The 22,662-nt window shown below is 29.4% G+C and overlaps 1 protein-coding gene across 3 annotated transcripts in view; it reads left to right on the forward strand.

Moving 5' to 3' along the window:
- The window catches only part of LOC145295954 (multiple PDZ domain protein-like), a 548,951-nt gene extending 533,536 nt beyond the window's left edge, over nucleotides 1–15,415 (forward strand). For all 3 annotated transcript variants that reach the window (XM_080141856.1, XM_080141857.1, XM_080141858.1), the window contains one exon: nucleotides 1,262–15,415. In XM_080141856.1, coding sequence (XP_079997982.1) covers nucleotides 1,262–1,538 — 277 coding nt within the window. In that variant the 3' untranslated portion in view covers nucleotides 1,539–15,415. The remainder of the gene's footprint in view (nucleotides 1–1,261) is intronic.
- The last annotated feature ends 7,247 nt before the right edge of the window (nucleotides 15,416–22,662 follow it).

The following is a 22,662-nucleotide window of genomic DNA, read 5'->3' on the forward strand; positions in this document are numbered from 1 at the left end:
AGAGGCTTCTTGTAATTGTTAAACGAGAGCATCTTAGTCTTACAAGCATTGAATGTTACCATCCATTTGTGGCCCCCTTCCACTATGATTTAGAGGTCATTTTCTAACAATTCTGCCATTATCGTAGATTTATGTACATCTGGTCTTCCCTCGTGCATGTTATACTCTTGTATGATCAGTACTCGCTATTTATGAAGACATTAGCTTGATTGGTCCACTTTAGAAAATTTATTGCAGAGATTCTAAAAATAGCTTGACAAACTGGAAAATTCCATCCCATATCTATTTGATCATGGCATGATCATTACATCAAAGCTATTGCAGATCAGAAGCATTTGATCCCATGTTTCATTGCCATGCAAAATGGCAAAGTTAACCCAGAATGAAAAAACTTAATTCTTTTGAAAAGCAATCATCTGAGTGATGACGGTGGATCAAAGTTCAGTTCAAAATTTTCTATACATACGAGTGAGGGGACGATTCCAATATTTTCCCTGATTACTGATACACTTATCGATTCAGTTCTAAATTCCAGGTTCTGATACAATTACTGATTCAAATTCTTTTAAAACCTTTAAATATTTAACTAGAGAGCTGTTGTTTTCTATTTTCGGATTACTATAAAAATCAATATGTGCATATATTTTCACAAGCATAAAAAAAAATAAGTGATCTATAGATTTTAGTTTTACTGATAGTTTAAAATCAATAAATTTTTTTTTTTTCATTAGTACAAGCAATGGAAAATTAAATTTTAAACAAAAAAGAACAATAATTAATAGAATCGTTTTTGGCATCGGAAAATAGGCAAAAAAAAATTTTTCATACTGATTTCAATAATCCAAAAGTTCTTTTTTTTTTTTTTTTTTTTAAATTTTTTTTTTTAATTCCTAATGACGATTAATCATCTCAACACTATTATATACCAGAGTTTAATAAAAAGGTTAGTGATGGTATTAGCTGAAATATTATGAGAATAACATTCAAAGTAATCTAAATATTATAGAAATAATTAGTTTTTGAAAATAAATATGAAGATTTAATTTTATTTGAATTTTTTTTTTATTAAAATACAAATTATTGATTGAAAAGGAGAAATGTATTTTCTGTTAAAGATTTTGTTCTAAATTAAATTAAAAAATTTTTTAAATATTTTTTATATAAATAATAATTGAAATGTTTCCTAGTTTTGTCTATAATCACAGTCTACTGATTTAAAAAAAAAAAAAAATTCCTCTGCTATTTTAATTTTATTTTTCAGTTTAGATGATCTAACTGTGAAGTTGATAGTTTTGGAACGTGGACCTGAAGGACTTGGATTTTCTATTGTTGGTGGTCATGGCAGCCCCCATGGTGATCTTCCGATCTATGTGAAGACAGTCTGTAGCAAGGGAGCAGCTGCAGTTGATGGCCAACTTAAACGTGGAGATCGCATAAATGCAGTTAACGGGACAAGCTTGGATGGTGTCACACACGATGAAGCAGTTTCTATTTTGAAGAACGCGCAAGGGAAAGTTACTCTAACCGTGTCATCGTGATGTGATTGATCACCATTAATAATGAAAAATGAAAGAATGCATTCAGATTCTTGTATAACTTTATAACTTTTTAAACAGTAGCACTTCTGTTTAGTGGCAAATTAGAACTGAATGATAACAATTCTCATCTTTTAATAAGCATCTTTTTTAATATAATTACAATTTTTGTAATCCGGATTTTGTATGCTTCATTTTCCCTCAACTTAATTATTTGAATATTTTCACAATAACTCTTTCACGGTAGTGCATTCCCCCCCCCCCCCTCACACACACAGTTCTTACAGTTTTAACGAGAACGCTTGAAAAATTGCTGAAGTTTTACTTTTGATGAAAATTGGAACATTATAAAAAAATTTGGTGATGGAAGTAAAATGTTATTCTGTCCCAACACTATCAAGAGAAAAATACAAATGAGATTCTGTAGTTTTGTGCATCTGATTACATGTAAACATCCTGGGAATAATTGGAAAAATTTAATGAAAACAAAACATAGATAAAAGATGTTAGTTTTTATGGTGGGGGTTCATAAATGTAAACTGATCACCCAGTGCTTAATTATACAGCATAGGACAGAATGAGTAACCTTTTTTTTTTTCTAAAATGGCTGCCATTTCTTAATTAAAAAGAATATTTCAGAACTATTAGTATATATTTTTTTCTTTTGTATTGCCACAAATTTTGGAAATTTTTTAAAACTTTTTTTACATTGCCAACCTGAACTAAGGTTTGGAGTTATTGAAGGGCATATTTTTCTTTTAAAATCCTATGTTATTTTTCAGCTGAAAAGAAAAAACAGGATTTGGGGTCGAGGATAGAAATAAAATAAAAAGGTTATCCATTCTGCTTATACAGTCAATAACTAGGTGATCAATAACATTTTGGTCAGTAATCATTTCATGTTATATTTATATATAAATGAAGTCACCCTTTCTCCAAGACTGAAGTTTAAAAAAAAAAATTTTTTTAGATATTCCTTGAATGTTGATGTGTAATGCCATAAAAAAATAGAATCTCAATTCTATTTTTTCCTCAACAACATGGGGGTAATGAGTAAAATTTTTTTTATATATATATATATAAAAAGTCTACATTCTGTATATTTGTATACCTTGGCTAAATAATGAAGTAATAGTTTAATATTCTTTTCAATTTGAAATATTCAGATATTTAAGGTAAAAAAAAAAATCTTTTTTTTTAGAAATTAAAAAATTAAAACGGGATTATTTAAATGGATTGAATAATTTTATACTTCAATTTTTATTTTCTAAAAGCCAAACCTCATCAAAATTCATGAAAGAACTTTTGGCATAAAAAGATGATGAACGAGACAATGGACCACATGTACTTTTGGCATCGCCACTTTTTAGGATTGCTAAAAGAAATTAATTTAACTTTGGGTCATTTTAAGGTCAGAATTAAATTATTACATTTTTGTTTTGTTTTCTTTTTTATTCATTTTTATTCTATTAGTAAATCTTCTGTCTGAATTTGAAGTGGTTAACCTGCTACAGATATGTTTAGAAAATTGGGATGGATATATATATATATATATATATATATATATATATATAAACATGATGTATCATAAAATGAAATATTGTGGACAAGATGCAAGGAAAAACAAATTAAATATGGGAAGATGATGATTAATTTTAATTTTTTTCTTTTGTCTTTTTCATGATGATTAATTTTAATTTGTTTTTTCTTTTGTCTTTTTCATATATATGTGTGTATGTAAGTATTAAATGTAGGATAATGTTCCTATTTACTTTGCCTCCCCACGAGGGCAGAGTTAAACACCAAGGTCGTTTTTAATGTGGAGGAAGGAACAAAAATTTTTAATTGCCTTGGGCGTGAAGGATATATCCTCCACCAACTGAGAACAAAAAATTAAAGTGTTGTATCAGAACAGATACTGCATTTTGATCTTGGCCCAAATGTAGGGTAATGTTAGTATAAGTTCATTTACATGTTCCAAGAAATCAAAACAAAAAACAATTAAAAGTAACCAAAAATCAACTAAAAGTGAGGAAACCAAAATATTATGCAGCACATCAGGGTTATATGCTATAAAAGAGGCAAATATAATAAATTTAGAAAAATTCTTACATGGGCTATATCAGGCAATTATAAATACTATTTAAATACAAAATCAATGCTAAAGTGAAGATATCAAAAGATTACACAGCAAATCAAAATTATAGGCCTAAAAAAAGTAAAATAATCTACTTAGAGAAATGGTAATAAGCGCTATATCAGGCAAGTAGGTATATTTAAACAAAGGGTTACAATAATTTTTGCATTTCAAGTACCAAATACAAAGTGGAAAACATGACAAATCGTAGATTATTTAAAAAAGATTTTTGGGAGGTGGGGTGGGAGTGGAAAAAGGTTCTAAAACTAAATTAATGTGTTTATCTTTTGTTCGCACTTGAAATTGTGTGCTATATTTAGTTGATGTCATATATGGATGTATGGTGATGTGCTAAATGTGTTTCTTTGATGTGTCCTGATAAGTGGGATGCCAAATTTACGCATGGAGTTGTCATTTAAATAAGATAAATTAATGAATCCAAGTAAGAATAAAACTAATAAATCTTTTAAAATGTCTACATTCAAGAATTTCAAGCGTCCCATCTTAACATTCTAATGAGTCTTTATGATAATCACCAGTCAATCACTAAAATAATATATTTTCACTGAAATAGTAAATAATTATTTCTTGTATATTTTATTCTTTCTTATGAATATGCAGTATTTTAAAAGATGGCAATTTGGAAAAAATTTTAAAAACATGCAAAACAATTATGTCAAAATATAAAAATAAAACAACAATTTAAATGATTTTGTCTGGTTTGGTACAAGACATAACATTTTTAAAGAAACAGAAACTACATCTTTCAGCTTGTACATATTTTTACATGTTATAAAAGGTTATAAAAAAATCTATTCAATAGTCAATCAAAATATTATTTCTTTGATCAATTTGCTACTATGTCTATATGCTAATCACTTTCTTAGTAATTATTTATTAAAAAAAAAAAAAAAAAAAAAAAATTAAACAAAAACTGTTTTTATGCAGCTTGATAATTTCCTAGTTCACAAACCTGTCATTTCCAGCTCCTTAATAATATGCCTTCCAAAAAAGTTTCATTTTTTTTTTTTTTTTTTTTTGCCAACAATGTATATAAATATATATATATATATAGAGAGAGAGAGAGAGATAAAGAAAGACACTGCTAATTACTTTTTGTTCATACACATCTTACTAATAAGTTTGCTCAAAAGAGACGCAAGAAAAAACAACTAATCATTTACTTCCTTTATTGCAACATGGTTTGTAAGATATTTTAGCAGAAGTGAAAGGCAGGACAAACTGTTGACCACTTTCAACAAGGCTGCCTGTCTCCGTCATTCAAAAAGACGATGTCTGATACACCACATATATGGGAGATGCTGATGCAAACATGGAAATGCCTGTCACATTGATAAAACAATTCTACAAAGTATGCATTCCCAAACCAAGCATATAAACCAGGGTTATGGAGTCAAAAATTTTGAAAGCAATCAAACTCTTAACAATGCTAGGATTCTGAGCTTATACTTTCGATTCCACAACTTTGAAATAAATGCCAAAATGTTTTTGTTTGTTTGGTTGTTTTCTGCCAGTCAATATTTTGAGCTCTTAAAAGGGAAGACGTCCTGCATTTTAATTTGTCTGCCAGCTCAACACTAGTTGGAACTCTTCCCCCTGGTCAGTGTTCTGTTGGCATTCGTCCTTTGTGCTCGTAGATCCTATGTGGAAACTATTAGTATACCTGGCTAAAGCTAAAAGGTTCCACTCTGAAAGTGTTAGCCATAAATTCTTTCAGATAAGATTTTTATTTTCTACATTTCAATATGTGTGTTTGTGTCTACGTGTTGTGCCTTCATTCATTACTTGTGGGACACTAGAAAGGCTAAGAGTACTCACATTTAAAAGTATTTCAAACAGCTAACATTGCAGATATGGACTGATAATATTTATGGATTGTATCTGCTGATTGGTCAAAAGAAATTTTTTTTAATTCAATTATTTATTAATCTTTTTTTTAACTTGAACAATTTTAATTTTTTTTTTTTTTTTTTTTTGAGAAGCAAACAAAAACATGTTTTATCCTCATTCAATGGTAACTATTTAACTGATTTTGTGATTTTTTTTTTTTTTTTTAGAATATCATTTGTAGACAATCTAGTTATGAGTTGGTTAGATAACTTTTATTAAAATATTTTGTAGTAGTGAGAGAGTAGTTGATTCAAAGTGTATTTTAGACTTATTTTAATAAAGTATGTGCCTTGTTATCACCCGCTGAACTTGTTAAACAGAAATTATTTCCCCTTCTTTCCATTTAAAAATCATAAATATAGTGATGAAAACTATATTGTTTGAAAAACATTTCTGTACAATTAACAAATAAGTTAATTAGATCATTTCTTATTTTTCTTCATCAAACGTTTATTTTTGCAGTTTAGTAGGACATATTCTGTTTTTGACTTTTATCAAATATATAAAATTTAAGAAATGCAACATGATTGATTTAAGTTGAAAGTGGAAACTTTGAGATTACACTATATCATGTACATCATGGATAAGATTTACCTTCCCCGCACATATGAACAAAATTTATTTTTTTAGAAAAATTAGAATACTTTCCAATGCATCACAAGATTTAACAACTTGATTTATTTAACCTCTTTCCTGATTATCCTGAGTACTCATGAGATAAACATTCAAACATTCTTTTTTACGATCCCAAATAAACTTACTAGCTCAAGACATTTCATTTACTAATAACTTCTTGTGAACTTTTAATTTTTCAAGTGTAATAATTTTGTTCTGCTTTTTCTTATGTTCATTTTCAAATACCAGTCGCTAATTAAAATAATTTTTTTTTTTAGCAATTTTAGTGTTACTATTTTTCAAATTCATCTGCTATCTCATATATTCAAACTGACAGATCTTATTAGGATTCTAACCATCTCTTTAAGTGCAATTGTTTGAATCTCTTTTGTACTTAGTTCACCGGGTATATCTGCCAAATAGTTTTTGAAATTCTTTTTTTATGAGTCCAGTTGCTCCTATAATTACTGGAATGATGGAGATCTTCCTAAGATTCCAGTTTCTTTTTATGTTATAAATAAGACCCTGGTATTTTGTTATCTTTTCCTCTCAGCTCTGTTAATTCAGCATTGTTGGGGACATAACCTTCTTCTAAGGTTGCTTCTTTCTCCTTCTCATCCCATGTCACTATGTGAGATTTAATAGCCTCGTTTTCAAGCTGTATGAATTGCATAGTCATAGTGGATAATGTATAAATTATTTCCAACTGTTCTTTCTGGTATATGTTCTCAGGACTTGCTGCTGCATTCAATATTCAACTTCAATATTCATCCAGTGAAGATATTTATACACTCCATTGTGCCATGTCGTATAGTAGCCATTCCCCAGCAGAACCTTACAGTTGGATGTCATGTGGCTCACATTCTCTACTTCTGTGTGGCAGAACCTTTTTATACATTTACACGTCATTTATACATGTTATTGTTAATTGCAAATTGTTTATATTTGTAAGTAAAAAAAAAAAGCAACACATGGTAAAAGTGCATATTTATCTAGATAAATGACTTCCTACTTTAAAAGTTGCCCATACTATACTGTATACTTTTTGTTATTGACCACTTATCTGCATTGGTCATCAAACTTTGATCTTGGGCAGCCATTATAATCCTCTTCTGATCATAGTGGAACGATCTTCTCTTTAGTCAGTCTACAATTTCCTTATTTATATAGTCCTGGGTGAATTCACCAAAGAAGTACTTGGCACGTCGTTGGTTGGTCCATTCATCTAGTTTATGTGTGCGCCTATACTGAAAGTAATCAGGATAATAATAGAATCAATTTCAAACTCATAACTTCGAAAATGTTGATAATTTTATAAAAAACAAAAAATAATCTCCAATCTACTTAATCAAATATCAAATGAAAAACAAACCCTGCCTTGTTTTAGACTGGTAATTAAAAAAGAAATGTGAAAGGGAAGAGGTTAAACATTTAGTCTACAATAAAACATTTTCAAAATGTTTCCAATTATTTAAATTTTTTTTCAAAACTATACTACTATAAATGCATATACTTTTTCTTATAGGAATTATTTAATCATATTTTTTTATTTGATCATTTTAAAGTGTATCATTTGTTATAAATGAAGAATTAAATTTTTTACGGTTTTTCTAAAGCAAGATTTTAGAACTGCCTTACATGTGAGTTCTGTTGTAATTGTTTGTTACACATTTTTATCAAATATCCTACCTTTAAAACAGATTTTGTCTTAATATTTAGTATAAAAATGCAAAACTATTTCTTTGAAGGTGAATTTGAAATAAAAAAACAGCAAATATAACAGAAAAAATTTTAATGATATTTTTTTAAAAATGTATTTGCATAGAGTATTTCTAAATCTCACAAAAATGTTTTAGTAGTTATAGATTTTTTATCTTTTTTATACATTTACTAATGTTATTGTTAATTGCAAATTGCTTATATTTGTAAGTAAAAAAAAAAAAAAAAGGAACGCATGGTAAAAGTGCATATTTATCTAGACAAATGTTTTCCTACTTTAAAAGTTGCACACACTATATGGTGTAGTCTAATCTGAAGACCTTCAACGAAAATGTAGTTTAACATTTAAGGATATCTGAAAACTGATTATTTTCATTGAATTATGTTTATTTATAGAAACTTTTTTTATAAACTGTTTATTTACAGAAATAATACTGAAAATAACATTTTTATAAATATACTAAATTAAAATAAATGGAAAAGAAAATTAATAAATGTTTATTTAACATTGTTCAAACATATTAATATTTTTTACATATGATAAATGTAATAAGCATAAAAAAAAATTGCATTTGTCCCAAAATAATTAAACTTCACAAACACGTATCCAATAGATAATACTGCCAAAAACTTATTTTGTCTTCAATTTAGTGCGGGCTACTTTTAAAGCAGGAAGTTGTTTGTTTGGGTAAAAGTGTATTTGTACCACAATTACTTTTAAATTGGTTGGAATTTGGAATTCAGAAGATGTTTTTTTCTGATAATGAAAAAATTTAACTATTTTAAAAATGAAATGATTTTTGAGATATTATATTCAGATTGTTTGAATTGATTTGATGCAGTTTTTCAATAATGTTGAATTAATTACTTCCTTTCGATTTTAGAAACAAAAATTGTGCATGGTTCTTTGATAAATAGCAATATTTTCTACACAAGTGAAAAAAAACAAAAAAAAACAGAACTGATTATTATGGTTGTGATGACATTTCTATTTATGAGATTTCAATGTGCTTTCTAATTTTTTCGTAAATAGATACTTTTTGTTCAAATTTTTCTACCTTCCACTTAATGGCAATAACTTTCTACTGAAAATTTTAGATATTTTATTTTACCATTATTTGCATGATGACTGTTATTTGCACTGTTGCATTTTTATTGTTTTGAGCAGTACATTTTTCAGTTTTTCTCAGATGTGCAATTCATTTATGATCAGAAAGCAAATGTCTCATGCTGGCATAACAAATCATAAAAATACCATAAGAATTTGCTTTTCAATTTGGATCTACTGAGAAACTTCAGTAAATGTTAAGATAAGCTCCTTTTTAGTTATTTATCATTGTTATATGAGTGTATGATGATTGAATATTATTTACCTATTTCTATCATATAAGTACAAGTTTAGAATAATCTGCTTAAGTCTTAGTTTTGGAATATACAAATGATTTTCGGGTAAAAAATAATCTTTGTGGAGTGTTTATGACTGATATTTACATTCTATTAATTGGGTGTTTGAAAACTTAATATTTGAATGCGGGCACTTGGCAAGAATTCCCTCCATCTGAAAATAAAAAGAAAAGAAAAATCTATATGATGTACAAACCAATGGCGGAAAAAAATATTGTACACAAAAAAAATTACATAAAGTAATCAAGTAGTTTTATTTTTATAAAAAAAAATCACTTTTAAGCGAATTTGAGTTTTTCCAACTCGCCCCCCCCCAAGCAATTAAAAATTTTCTAAAATCTTTATTTGGAGTTATCTCCCTTGTTTCTTCAGACTATTTTCAAGATGTCAGGAGATCATTGCTCAAAAAATTTGATTTTATTTAAAAATAAAACTACTTGATCAATTTATGTTATTTTTAGTGTATGATATTTCTTTTCATCATGGGTACGTCCATCATACATATTTTTCTTTATTTTTGATCTGTCATATGGGGGTAATTCTGGACAAGCACAGAACGGGATTCTAGATAATTCTATTAATTCTGAATATTCAATCCAGTGAATAATAATTGGATATTTTCAAAGTGTGACTTACAATTATCGGCTCAAATCTGTTTCCAAAAAGATCTGAGGAGTATGTTCAATATGGACAAGTAAAAATATTGTCTCCTCATTGTTATCATCAAAAATGGATGAAAATATTTCAGCCTTACTCTTTTAATGGAGAGGTGCTGTTTTAGAGGTGCGAGATGCAATTTCTGCATATTAATAGTAAACAAAAACGTAGCACAGAAGGAAAAACAAGACCTCCTTTAAAACATCAGCAAAAGTGAGGAAGATGAAGAGTCGGATATTCTTTGTGCTGTTGAAGATCGGCCAACGGTTATCTTCAAAGATGGTCAATGCTGGAATGTTCAGTGGACAAGGACAGGAAAGATAGAGGAGAGATGGCTTTCTTAGATGACTCCTTGGTTTACTCTACTGCTTCTCAAAGAGGCTGAAGAAGTTCCTCAGGGGACAGATGGAATCAATATGGTCTGCAAGCTGATTGGTCAGTGTGTGGTCAAATCGCTTAGCAGGGACATTGATTCATGAGAGAAGTTTTTATGTATGAGTGTTTCAGTTTTTTAAGAGTTATTCTGTTATGAAATGGGAGGATAAATTTTAAAATTCCTCTTATTGCTTGCTATGTTCAGCAAAAAAACGTTTCAGTTAATGTTGCTATGAAGAGATTTGGGACTCATTTTGGCCACTATCTTTGTTAGTCTAAAACATAGCAGAAGGCAACAAAAATAGATTTAGATGAAAACAGCAACTCTACCTCTAGAAACAACTGTGAATCCTGTCATTGTGATTTTTTTTAATGAGTTATTTTATCAAAGACATTTTTGGGAAACAAAAAAAAAATCATTGAAATTTTACTGAAAAATATTTTGCAAAGGAGGGAGGGTTGAAATTATATATTGGAAAACATAACTTTCCTTTAAATTTTATAAAATTATCATTTCTAAAAGATATTTCCTAATGTTTTATGACAAACCATAATTCTCATGTGTCCAATTAGAAAGTCGAATGAAAAATCTAATTAAAATATTAAATCTATATTTTTACTATTAATCAAATATTTGTTGAAATCAATATATAATAGTATAAAATAAAACGAAAATTTAAAGAAAAACTCATTTAAAAAAAATTAGTTACAAAATTAAATCCACCAGAATGCAACTTTGTGTTTCTAGTTTAAAAAAAAAATTATTACTTTGTGACCTTTTAGAAATTAGAAAGGAATTTGGAATCATTCAAACTGTTTAATAGCGAGTTATTTCTTGTTTTAAAATTCTTAGCAAATCTTCACAAATCAAAAGATTGCAAATTTTAGAAATTATTTGCATCTAATAATTTTATCAAAATTAAAACACTGTTACTTTAACAAGTTTAGTTAGTTTTCTAACAATTTGGTTCAATTTTTAAAACAATAATGATTTCGTAAAAAAGAAAAGCAAGAGAAAAGTATAAGTAAAAAGAGTCCCAGGCAATGCCGGGTAGGTACAGCTAGTTTAAGTAATATTTTTTTACAAGAGTTATCACTTATCAAGGCCTAAAGGACACTCGAGGATAAGGGTTAATAAGTGTAAGGTGGTTAGTGAAACAACAGTGTAGTTATTGATGTGGTGGAAATTGGGTAGAATTAAATTATTTAAGGGGACCATTCAATGAGAACTTGTTTACACTGAACATGATGATGACCATGTTGTAGTCAGTTGTAAAGCAGGCCCATGGTACAGAGTTTCATAAGTGAGTAGTTCTAAGAAAGAAGCAGATAGAGAGTGGGGGAAATTATTGACAGTGGTTGTAGTTAGATGAGCACTTGTTGTGAAAGTTTAGCAAGGCGGGAACCATAGATTGAAGCAGAGTCGAGCACTTGCCATGAAAATAACTCACAATGTCTCTTGTGAGAAAGAGGTTGCAGGAAGGAGAAAAGGGCATCACCTGCTAAGTTTCAAAGCCAGTTTTGAACCCTGTCAAGGTAGGAAAGGGTGCTCCTAGCAACTCCTCCCCAGATGTGGCAACAGTACTCCATTTTACAGTATAAATAACTTGGCACCTAATTTTATGATAACAAACACAGTATAACTTTATAAGCATTTAAATTACTAGCATCAACATTTTATTTTTAAGCTAGGAATCAGATTTTTAATGTTGAGAGAGGTGTTGTACTTGGCTAATAGATGTTGTTGCAGACAATGAAATCAGCTATGCTGAATTAAAATCTTTTGGCACTTTATACCAGCCAAAGATACCTCTCTGACAATCAATCCAACAGGACAAACCTTTGTGGCACCAGTTGCCTTGCTCTGTCAGGTGGAGGTATTGTTATACTCAGTCTTAGGAGGTTCACCTTCTCAAGCTTTCCCTTCTTCCTTTGAGAAGAGGTTGGTTTATTGTCTGGAGTGCCCCTATAGGAGAATGCTGAAAGGGTTGTTCAGGCATACATTTTTTTTTTGTTTTATTTTTAAGCCTGAATGCATCACCTCTAGTGCATTGGTCTTTTTGTCCTTCCATCATTGTGTCACACCTTCCTGCAGTGGAAAGGATGTTAATACCATCCCGAGATTCAAATCATAATGGATCTATTGCGGTCATGTATATACTCATACCATTGGAAAAGGTATGAACCTACACCCTCTCCTCCTGTGTTCAATGAGTTGTTTATAACGGGTAATGTGTTTCAGCATTAGATATCTTAAAAAAGGGTTGATATGCCATTAAACAGAAAATACCTTTGAGATAGATTGTAATTCTTTCCTATTAAGAATCTGTTATTTCTATTAAATATTGCTGTTTATTCAAAGAGTTTTTTATCGTGTGAATTTCACGCATAACTTTTTATGCATTGTTTTATAACGATTTTTTGTTTGTGTATTTTATAGAATACTAACTTTTATTTTAATCAACACGCAAAAATATTTTTATTACAGAAATAAAGATAAAGATGCCAATTATGAAATTTACTTTTGGTTTGGATTAAACTTCTCATTAAAAGTATTTTTTTAAATTCCTGTGTGGATTTTAAAATTCAAGGAAAAAACAATTTTTTTTTTCTTAACTCTAAATTGAGTACATCCAAATAACAGAAGAATGTCCAATTAACATTAAAAAACATTATTTTTAATTGAAAAAAATTGTTTTCAAATTTTAATTCTAAATTTTTCTTATTGTCACAAACTGTAGAGTAAATGTTTGTATACAAGTAGTTTAGCTGATGGAGACTAAAAAAAAAAGGATTTTTCAGCTAGCAAATAACATTCATTTGGTGGTGAAAAAAATAAGATCTTTTTGAAAAAGAAAAAAAAAGATTTAAAAACTTTTTTTATTTCTAGTTGTCTGCCACCACACAGAATGATTCATGTCATTTTCAGTCATTGTTAAATTATACTTTTTAAGTAACTTTGAAAATTCTAAAAAAAAAAAATGCACTCTTTCATTATATTTAATTTTTTTTTATGTTTTTGTTTTATTTTTGACAGAAAATGTGTAATATAATTTAATAAAGAATAATTATAATTGATGTTTGTTACGTTGAAGATTTTCAAGATGGATGTTTCTTGTTCAGCAGCTGACAGATGCATTCTGTAACTGTTCTTGAATATATTCTTGTATTATAAAAAAAGTTAAAAGAATATTTTACACTAAACACAAAAAAATTACACAAAGAATAAATGTTTAAAATTCTTTTCATACATTAAAAAAGAACTTTAGACTAGGATTAATATATATTATCTGTTTTGTATCCCTAAAATAAAAAAAAATGCATATCCAAAATTAAACCTATTTTGAAAACAAATATAGAGAAAAATCGTTTTAATAAACTTTGATCTATGTACCTGTTATGGAACGAAGATTTATAGTCCAAAAATACTGTAAATTGACCAAATAGTTTGGGTTTTTTTTATTAAGAAAATCACATTTTATGACAAATCAATGTTAGGTTTTGATCCGCCATGTTTGAATAAAAGGGGAGACAACTGAATTCGAACTATCAAAATCAACCTTGTAATGGCTACACCCACTAAAATCATAAAAAATTTTTCTTAGTTAAAAAAAAAAATACTTGATTAATTTACATAATTTTTGAAATATGACATCTTTATTCTGTGACAGGTATGTACTAGGTCTGTCAGAAACTAACCTTACGAATGCATGAAATATATTGAATAATTCAACCCTCTGTCTATCCAAGCTTATAACTACTCGAAAAATGTAATTCAAACCCTATTTTTTTTTTTTTCAATTAAAGGAGCAAGGACCAAGGTTTCATTTAAAAAAATAAATAAATAAATAAAAAAAAACGTGGTTTTGAAAAAAAAAAAATTTTAAACTTTGGACTTTACAGGTAAATTTCTAAAAAAAAAAAAAAAAAAAAAAAAAAAAACACTACTTTTTTGTTTTAAATTTGAATATATTATTTATTGATCTTTTATCTTCAATTTGTGATATATAAAACTTTGGTGAGTGAATTAATTATTTACTTTTTAATAGACATTTCAAAATGGGGGGGCGTAAATTTAAAAAAACGTTTGTGTAAAATATTATATTCAGTTTATTGGAAAGAGCATAATATTTCACATTGATCCTGAAAATATCGTAAAAATTGAATCAATAGAAAAATTTTGATAGATTTTTAAAGTTTAAAAATTTAAAAAATACTTAGCTCATAAAATTCAATTGATTTCATTACTGTTTTTTAAAAAATAAAAAAATAATATTTCTATTACTTTTTATACAACTTTAATAGTTTATTTTGGAAGTATAATCCATAAATAAAATAAACAACCCACTTTTAAAAGAGAAATTACAAGTGTTTTATTCAGTTTCATGTTAGGGGTATCAAAAATTCCCCCAAAATTCTGATACACCTAGGTATGCACATCATAAAGATTTTTCTGCGATTCAGTTTTTTAAAAATAAGTTTAATTATAAATAAGCACCTAAAAATATTCACAAATATACCAATAATGTAACTATCAGACACTAAACAAGAAGCGTCCATCTTGAAAATCTTTAAATTATCAGACAAACATCGCTCATAATTCTTTTATTAACCATATTTTTTTGTCAAAAGAAAAAATATATACAAAGATTTTATGTAGACATAAGTTGTTCAGAAATAATGCAGAGCGGCATTTTTAGAATTCCCATAAGTTTACATAAACCATTTTTTATTACTTTGTCTATGCAATTATGTTTTGCAGTTGAAGTCTGAAAGAATTCTGTTCTTTTCACTGAATCAGTTGTGTAAGCGTGTGTCAGTCATTGTGCTTCATATACAACAAACTTCCCTTTTAGTATTTGCACCTCATTCTGTAAGCAACTTACTTTGCGTGCTGGCACACAAGTAAATTTACATGCTTGTTTGAATTTTTTTTCTTCTTTTTTTTAATCTGTATATTTGAGCTGGAAAACACTGTAATATATAACTAACCAAGTTAAAATGTCACATTTTTATTCTTATTATCCAAACAAAAAATAAACTGTCAGATGTGGTTCTGAGACTTTGTTTTCTTTTCTTTCTATTTGTTTTTATTTTTTTGCTTTTCAAAATTCAACTAACAAATTTGGTTTTCAATAATTTTTCATTTAAAAATTTTTTATTTCATATTTATATTTTTCACTAAAAGTATCAGGTTCATTATTGTTAAGTTTGCAGGTTGAAACAAGTAACGTAGAAAGCAATACAAATGACGACTCAACAAACAAAGGTAGATCAAATAAGAAGTGTATTAGGAAAAGGTATATTTACAGGATATTTACATAATGGTGTCAAATAAGAGTCTTTGCTGGAGAAACATATCTGCTCGGCGGCCTTCGGTGGCTTCTGGTGAACACACACTCAGACTAACTGAGTCTTCCTATTTATGTGTAATTACTATCCACATATGCAAATGAATGTGTGCCACCACAACAATTATTTTATTGGGGAACAATTTTAAATTGTAAACTGCACTAACTTAAAAAAAACCAAAAAACTTACTCTTGAATTTTGCCAAAATTGCACCAGATATACATGCAAATTTGATAAATTATAGTACATCTGTGGACTGTACATGATGATTTTATTATTTTTGCTAGTATATCACTCCCCCAATCCTTACCGTCTTAGACAAGGCCCAAAACAGTCTCAAATCCAATAGGTCCCGCACTATCAAAAAAAAAGGTTCCAACCTCTGTCCCATCACTGCAATGTTGCATTCTTATGCCTGTTTTACAATAGAATGTGCTCTGATCAACTCCTTGCACTTGTATTCTTTTGACATACATACTCCTGACAAACCCATTTATTTAGCAGCAAAAATCCTACCCCTTTACTTTAGAGCTCCCGGTGCTTATATATCGTGTACTGTGCTATTTTTAAAATAGTATTTTCAAGTTTTACTATATCTTTTTTTATTAAATTGTTAGATGAAAGTATAAAACAGTTAGAAAATACTCTCCCTTCCTCATGTTAAAAATGGCTTTCTAAATAATAATTTATCCTCTCAGGGATAATGGATAGTAAGTGTCAAATGATTGTTATAGAAAGACTACTGGTATTCAAACAAGTTGCTAGCTCACAGGTTAACAACTGTTAATGAAAACTGACTTAATTGCAAGCAGTGTGTCTTTTTATACATAATTTTCTGGTTATTCTAGATTGTTCTTAAAATTAATTGAAAAGAACATATATTTTTCATTTAATTTCATTATTTATTATTAATTATGTTCATTATTATAACATTTATTTTATTACAAAATTAATAATTATGTTATTAATTATGATAGTATGTATATTAATTATTTTATTACGTATGTTATTATTAAAAAGTAAATATTTTGATAATAAAGTAAAATGTCATAACAATTTTTATAAGGAATATACTCTCTCATAACAGTTATTAAATACTAGCAAGAACACCTGGTATTGCCCGGGATTTAATGTGGAACTGAAACCCATGTTTCGTCTCTTAATACAATCAGATGAAAGTGAAATTTAGAAAATTTGTGTCTCACGTTTCTGAGTTTTTGAGATAAGCATTGGTTATTTGTATTTGGATTCATTGGACTACTGTTTTCATCTTGAGTGCCATTTTCATAACATTTTGATCAATGTAACGTCCAGCCTTCTTCAGGTGTATCTTGTCGAACTCTGGAACTTGGACGGAATTTCAAACAGAACACTTTATTTAGTTCGCGGGGGTAGCATACTCTTGTTCCATCAGCCATGATTGGATAGAGGTTCTAAGTAATTTGCCATTGTATTTTTCAATCATCCACACTGAAAATTGAACCTTCAACCTTCGGGAGAATATCACTTTCACAAATCAATCCTCCTCACAAGAATCTGATTAGCTGGTTAAGTCATAACTACTGATTGATAGAGCATTTTGACAAACATGTCAAAAGATTCACTGTAATCCTCATGCATAAGAATACCAGCTCTGACCAAAAATACCTGTTCAGTAAGGCGACTTATCAGATTATTACTCTAATGTTGTAGTGAAAACCACTCAGATACTTCAAACATATCCATTTTGCAGGAATTTTGCTCAACCTGAATGAATTCTGTTGAATTTTTTGTAAAATGAAATGTAGAAGAGGGGCACCTACAAAAAAATTATTTTTCCTCGTATATTTAATGAAATCTTCTTTTAAAGTATAAGTCAATTTACAAATGAATAAGTATGGAAAATTTCATGAAAATATCACTATTACTTGATTTTTGCTAGATTTATTAAACTCATGTGTTTATGCCTTTGAAATCATCACTACATAGGAACATTGTTTTAAGGTGTCGATAATGTAAACATGATCTTAGTCTTACATTTTCGTTATTTTTGTATGCTGAAATTAAAAAAAAAAAATTATTACTAGTTTATTGCAAACTTTTTCTTTTAAATGGTACAAAACTTATGATGATATATTAACATACATTGGCAATCTTGACAATCGTAGGTTGAATTTAGAAACATTGATAACATGGTCGCCTAAAAGGTGATGTCACTTAGTAAATGCAAAATTCTACATACGGATACATGAAACGAAATACATCTTAATAGTTGACTCATGTCTTAATAGTTGTTGCATTTTATAAACATTGTTACATTAAAAAAGTAGTTGTAAATTCCTTTTCTTTTGTGATTTTTTTTAAGGTCAAAATTTATTAAAAATAAAAGAATCTCTTATGCATGTCTTGTTAAAAGGTTCTTCATTATTGTAGTGAAATCTGACAGCTGAAAAAAACAAAAGCTGATAACTACTTTTGTTTTTGTCAATTTCAATAATAAGCAATGTTATCTACCTGATTATCATGTCACAACTAGTTAAATATTTCTGAAATCTATGTATATATACATATATAAAAGTGAACGTGTCTGGGTACATTTCCCTACGCAATAACTCTGTCAATTTTAAGCCTACAGATTCGAAATTTGATATACAGGGTACCGAGATTTGGGAAAATCGATGTGATTGGTTTTCGGACAGAAATTTGACGATTAAGGGGTAAAAAGTTCAACGATTTGACCTTTGAGAACTCTACCAAACTCCTCCTACAATTTTGGGACTAAACACGTGAAATTTCAGATATAGATTCCTTGAATATGGAACTAACTTAAGAGCCCTAAACAATAAATTTAAAGGGGTCATAATAGTGGTCAAAGTTTAAAAAAATTGACTTTTTTTTTTTTTTTTTTTTTTTTTTTCTTCTTTTGCTCAGCATACACCTCAAAACAAGTCTACAAGGACCCATGGCACAGTGGTTAGATTACTTGGAAAAGTTAATTGTAAAAGTGATATTCTCAATGTGGACGACCGAAAAATACAATTGCGAATTACTTAGGACTTCTATCCAATCTTGGCTGATGGAAAAAGAGCATGCTACCTCCATGAAGTAAATAAAGGGTTCTGTTCATTACACCTGAAGAAGATGGGAGGTTACATCGACCGAAATGTTGTGAAAATGACACTCAAGATGAGAACAATAGTCTGATGAATCCAAATAATACAACTAAAACTGCTAATTGTCTTCGAAACTATTTTTTTTAATAATTAATTTTCTACCTTATCGTTTTTCATAATTTTTGGATATGCTCATTACTGTAACATGACAACTCAGTAGATACCATTTATTTCACTTGAAATTCAATATTTCAATTTTTGAATTTCGCTACAATAACAGAATTAAATACTTGTATTAAACAAATGAATGAATACTTTAATGAAACCATTAAAAAGTACTCATAACTTTTAAAAAATAAAAAATGCTCGTATGGAGCTATCCCCCTTAGATATATCAAGTGCCAATTTAAATTAAAATTCTTGTGAAAAAATTATTCAACCTTTAAATTATAATTCTTGTGTAATTATTAAAAATATTAGAAAGAGTATTTTGTTTCATGTATCCATTTTGCATTTCCCTGATGTTACCTTTCAGGTGTACATTTTATCAATGTTTTGAAATTCAACCTACGATTGTCAAGATTGCCCTTATAATACAGTTACATCGTTTTACATATGGGGGGGGGGGGAATAAATCTATGGTATGCGTTGAAGGTACTTATCTTATATATTTACTTTTGACTATTTTTCATCTTATTATTGTGACCTAATGCCGGGTGTCACCAGATCACCTTGCAATCAGGCACTGCCATTGTCTTATTTTGCTTTTTCATGTAAGCAGATGGAGTCTATGGAAATGTTAAATCAGACGATTGAATTTGGCCAATCAAATTAACCCTTTTCATCTAACGTGTGTGCAGAGGCGAGCGCTGAAACCTCACACATGTTAAAGAAATCACTTTTTTTTTTTTTTTTTTTACATGGTAGTCACCACTTATCAAGGCCTGGAAGCCACTCGGGGATAAGGGTTATTGCATGTACAGTAATCAATGGGATAATATTGTAGTAATCATTAGTAATGGAGATTTGATAAAGTGACTTAAGGGGGCGATCTATCAGGAATTTGTTTATGTTGGACTTGAAGACATCCAAGTTGTAGTCAGGTGGGAAACAGGCAAACGGAAGAGAGTTCCACAGGCATGCACTTCTAAGAAAGAAGCTTTGCTCATGGAATCTAAGTTTTGATTTAGGCATAGATGAAGAATGGAGGAAATTATTGACAGTGGTTTTAGCTAGACTGGTGTTTTTCGTGAAAGATTGGCAAGGGGGGACCAGAGATTGGAGTTCAGACGAGCATTTGCCATGGAAATGTTGTGAAAATGACACTCAAAATGAGAACAATAGTCTGATGAATCCAAGTAATACAACTAAAACTGCAAATTTCTTCAAAACTATTTTTTTAAATAATTAATTTTCTACCTTAACGTTTTTCATAATTTTTGGATATGCTCATTACTGTGACATGACAACTCAGTAAATACCATTTATTTCACTTGAAATTCAATATTTCAATTTTTGAATTTGTCTACAATAATGGAATTAAATACTAATATTAAACAAATGAATGGAATACTTTAATGAAACCATTAAAAAAATACTTGTCACTTCTGAAGTGGCAGTGGAAATGAAAGAAAGTCCCCTTGTGTGATCATCACAGAGGATGAAGAAGGTAGCGGAAATGAACCGTGTTGAAATGTAATGTTTAACAGACAGGATAAGGCAGATGCAAGAAATGTAACAAGAACGTTTTGAAATGAATCAACTGCCTGAACAAGAATTTTATGAATATTGGAACTTTCCTGCATCCAAATTGAATAGCACAAGGCCTTAAGTTTGGAATCACAGAAGCAACGGGGAGAAATGTGAAGATATTTTACTTCGAATGGAAATAAAATTATGAACTTAGTGCAGCTTGAGTTGGAGTACTCATCTCTCCAAGAGGGCACCCTGCAACACAAGATCGTTGTGTTTTTGCAAGCAGTAGATTCGACTTAACCAAGCCTCAAGTTTTTCTGAATCGTGGGTTCCCTTCTTTAATAAGGAAAAAGGGGGGGGACGCCATGGACGGCATGAGATCATCATATGTGAATTAATATTCTTCATGTGGATTTAACCCCAGTGGAAAGGTTGGTGAAGAATTCATTTTCATTCTGTATTTCTTTTAAGGTTCTCTCCTTATATATTTTATATGGTATTTTAATGGCTACTAGCTCTATCTAAAGGACTTTGAAACTGGTGTACATTTGGTTGATTTGCATTTTGTCTGACTTTAACTTTTATATTCTGATTCAATAAGTAATGCTCCTGACTGAGGAAATTTTTTGGCCGTCAACATGTAATGTCCTGAGAATTTTAGCCATGTTGTGCTATCTTGCAACTGAGAATTTTGAGGGACTTTCATTTTTTTTTCTTTGCTTTTTTTTTTCAGTTCTGTTGAGTTGTTGATTTTATAAAAACACAAAAAAAATTATGAAATTTAATTTTCCGGCTTTGTGTTCTCCTTTCCATTTTTGCCTTTGTTGAACATTTATGCTTTTTACTAACCTGCCAATATGACTTCCTCCTTTATTCAAGAGATACAAAGATGTAAATATAGAGACCACAGAGGTCGACGTTTACACGTCAACGTCTAAAACCAAATATGTAAACTGGTTTGTATGCATGTCGTCTGCACATTTGCTATTCTGAATGAAAATAAATAATTATATTTTGGATCAATGAAAAACTTTCTGAATTTATTTTAAATGGTCTTTCTGGGAGCAACTTAAATCCTTTAAAAGGCCAAATTTTTCTTGAATAAATCAGTGGAACTCAGTTGACTTAAGTTTCCGGATCAGTGTCGCTAGGCGTCCTACTTTAAGTGCTAATTTTTGCAATGTCACTGCACTCATACACACACACACAAACATGTCGTCTGCTCATTTAAAATAACTCATCAACTGCAATATTCCCAAACTTTATCACTGAACTAGCTTCTAATATAATAAACAAAGAACATTGATCCTTATAAACAACTTTCAATACATTATGATTTATTTACTTGAGCAAAGAAGTTTCGAAAACGAGTTTTCTAACCCTTGTAACACAATTCAGACTTCTTCAATGTCTCAACTAATGAATTCCTCTTGTTTTTACACAAACTCTAAAATATTCACGAATATTCTGTTTTTTCTATTGCTGAAAACCTTGCATTTTAAACACATAAAATATCTTTTTGGGGAATATATGCCTTCTGAACTCATTATTTTGTTTTGTTTACCATATAACATGTCCCTTGTTTTTCTCTCATTTGATTATAAAACCTGCAAAACTTTTTCACTGAAAATATTTCTTGGAATTTGACTGATCCCAAAAATGCTTCTCACATCACAAAACACCTTAAAAAAAAAAATACCCCAAAACTGGTCAAAAGTCTTCCAAGGGATATAAGTGTAATAGCACATACCCGATTCGGTACCATTTGAAGATTTTCCCATAGGTTTTCGTTTTTTGGGAAAAAGTTGGATGGCGTCTTTCCAATGGTGGACTTCCCCGCCCTTGATAAAGCTGGAACAGAACGAATCTACATACAAACCTTCATGCATGGAGTGAAAATAACTAGGGCGCTCAATACTGGGTTGGAAATGTAACAGTCATTACTACTTGTGCAGAATTTGAACCAGATGTAAATAACTGCCTGCTCAGCTTTGCTTGGAACATGACGTCAACCACCGGCTTCTGCCGAATACCAAAGCATAACAATGCTACTCAAGGAAAATACTGTAGAAAACTGTAAGAAGTATGTTGTATTTCAATGATAGGATAACAACAGCCATATTCGCAAAGAACAATTAGACATACAACATGCACACCGACCCAACATTGG

Source organism: Euprymna scolopes, chromosome 16 (assembly GCF_053919585.1).
Source record: "Euprymna scolopes isolate OS-2025 chromosome 16, ASM5391958v1, whole genome shotgun sequence".
NCBI lineage: Eukaryota > Metazoa > Mollusca > Cephalopoda > Sepiida > Sepiolidae > Euprymna > Euprymna scolopes.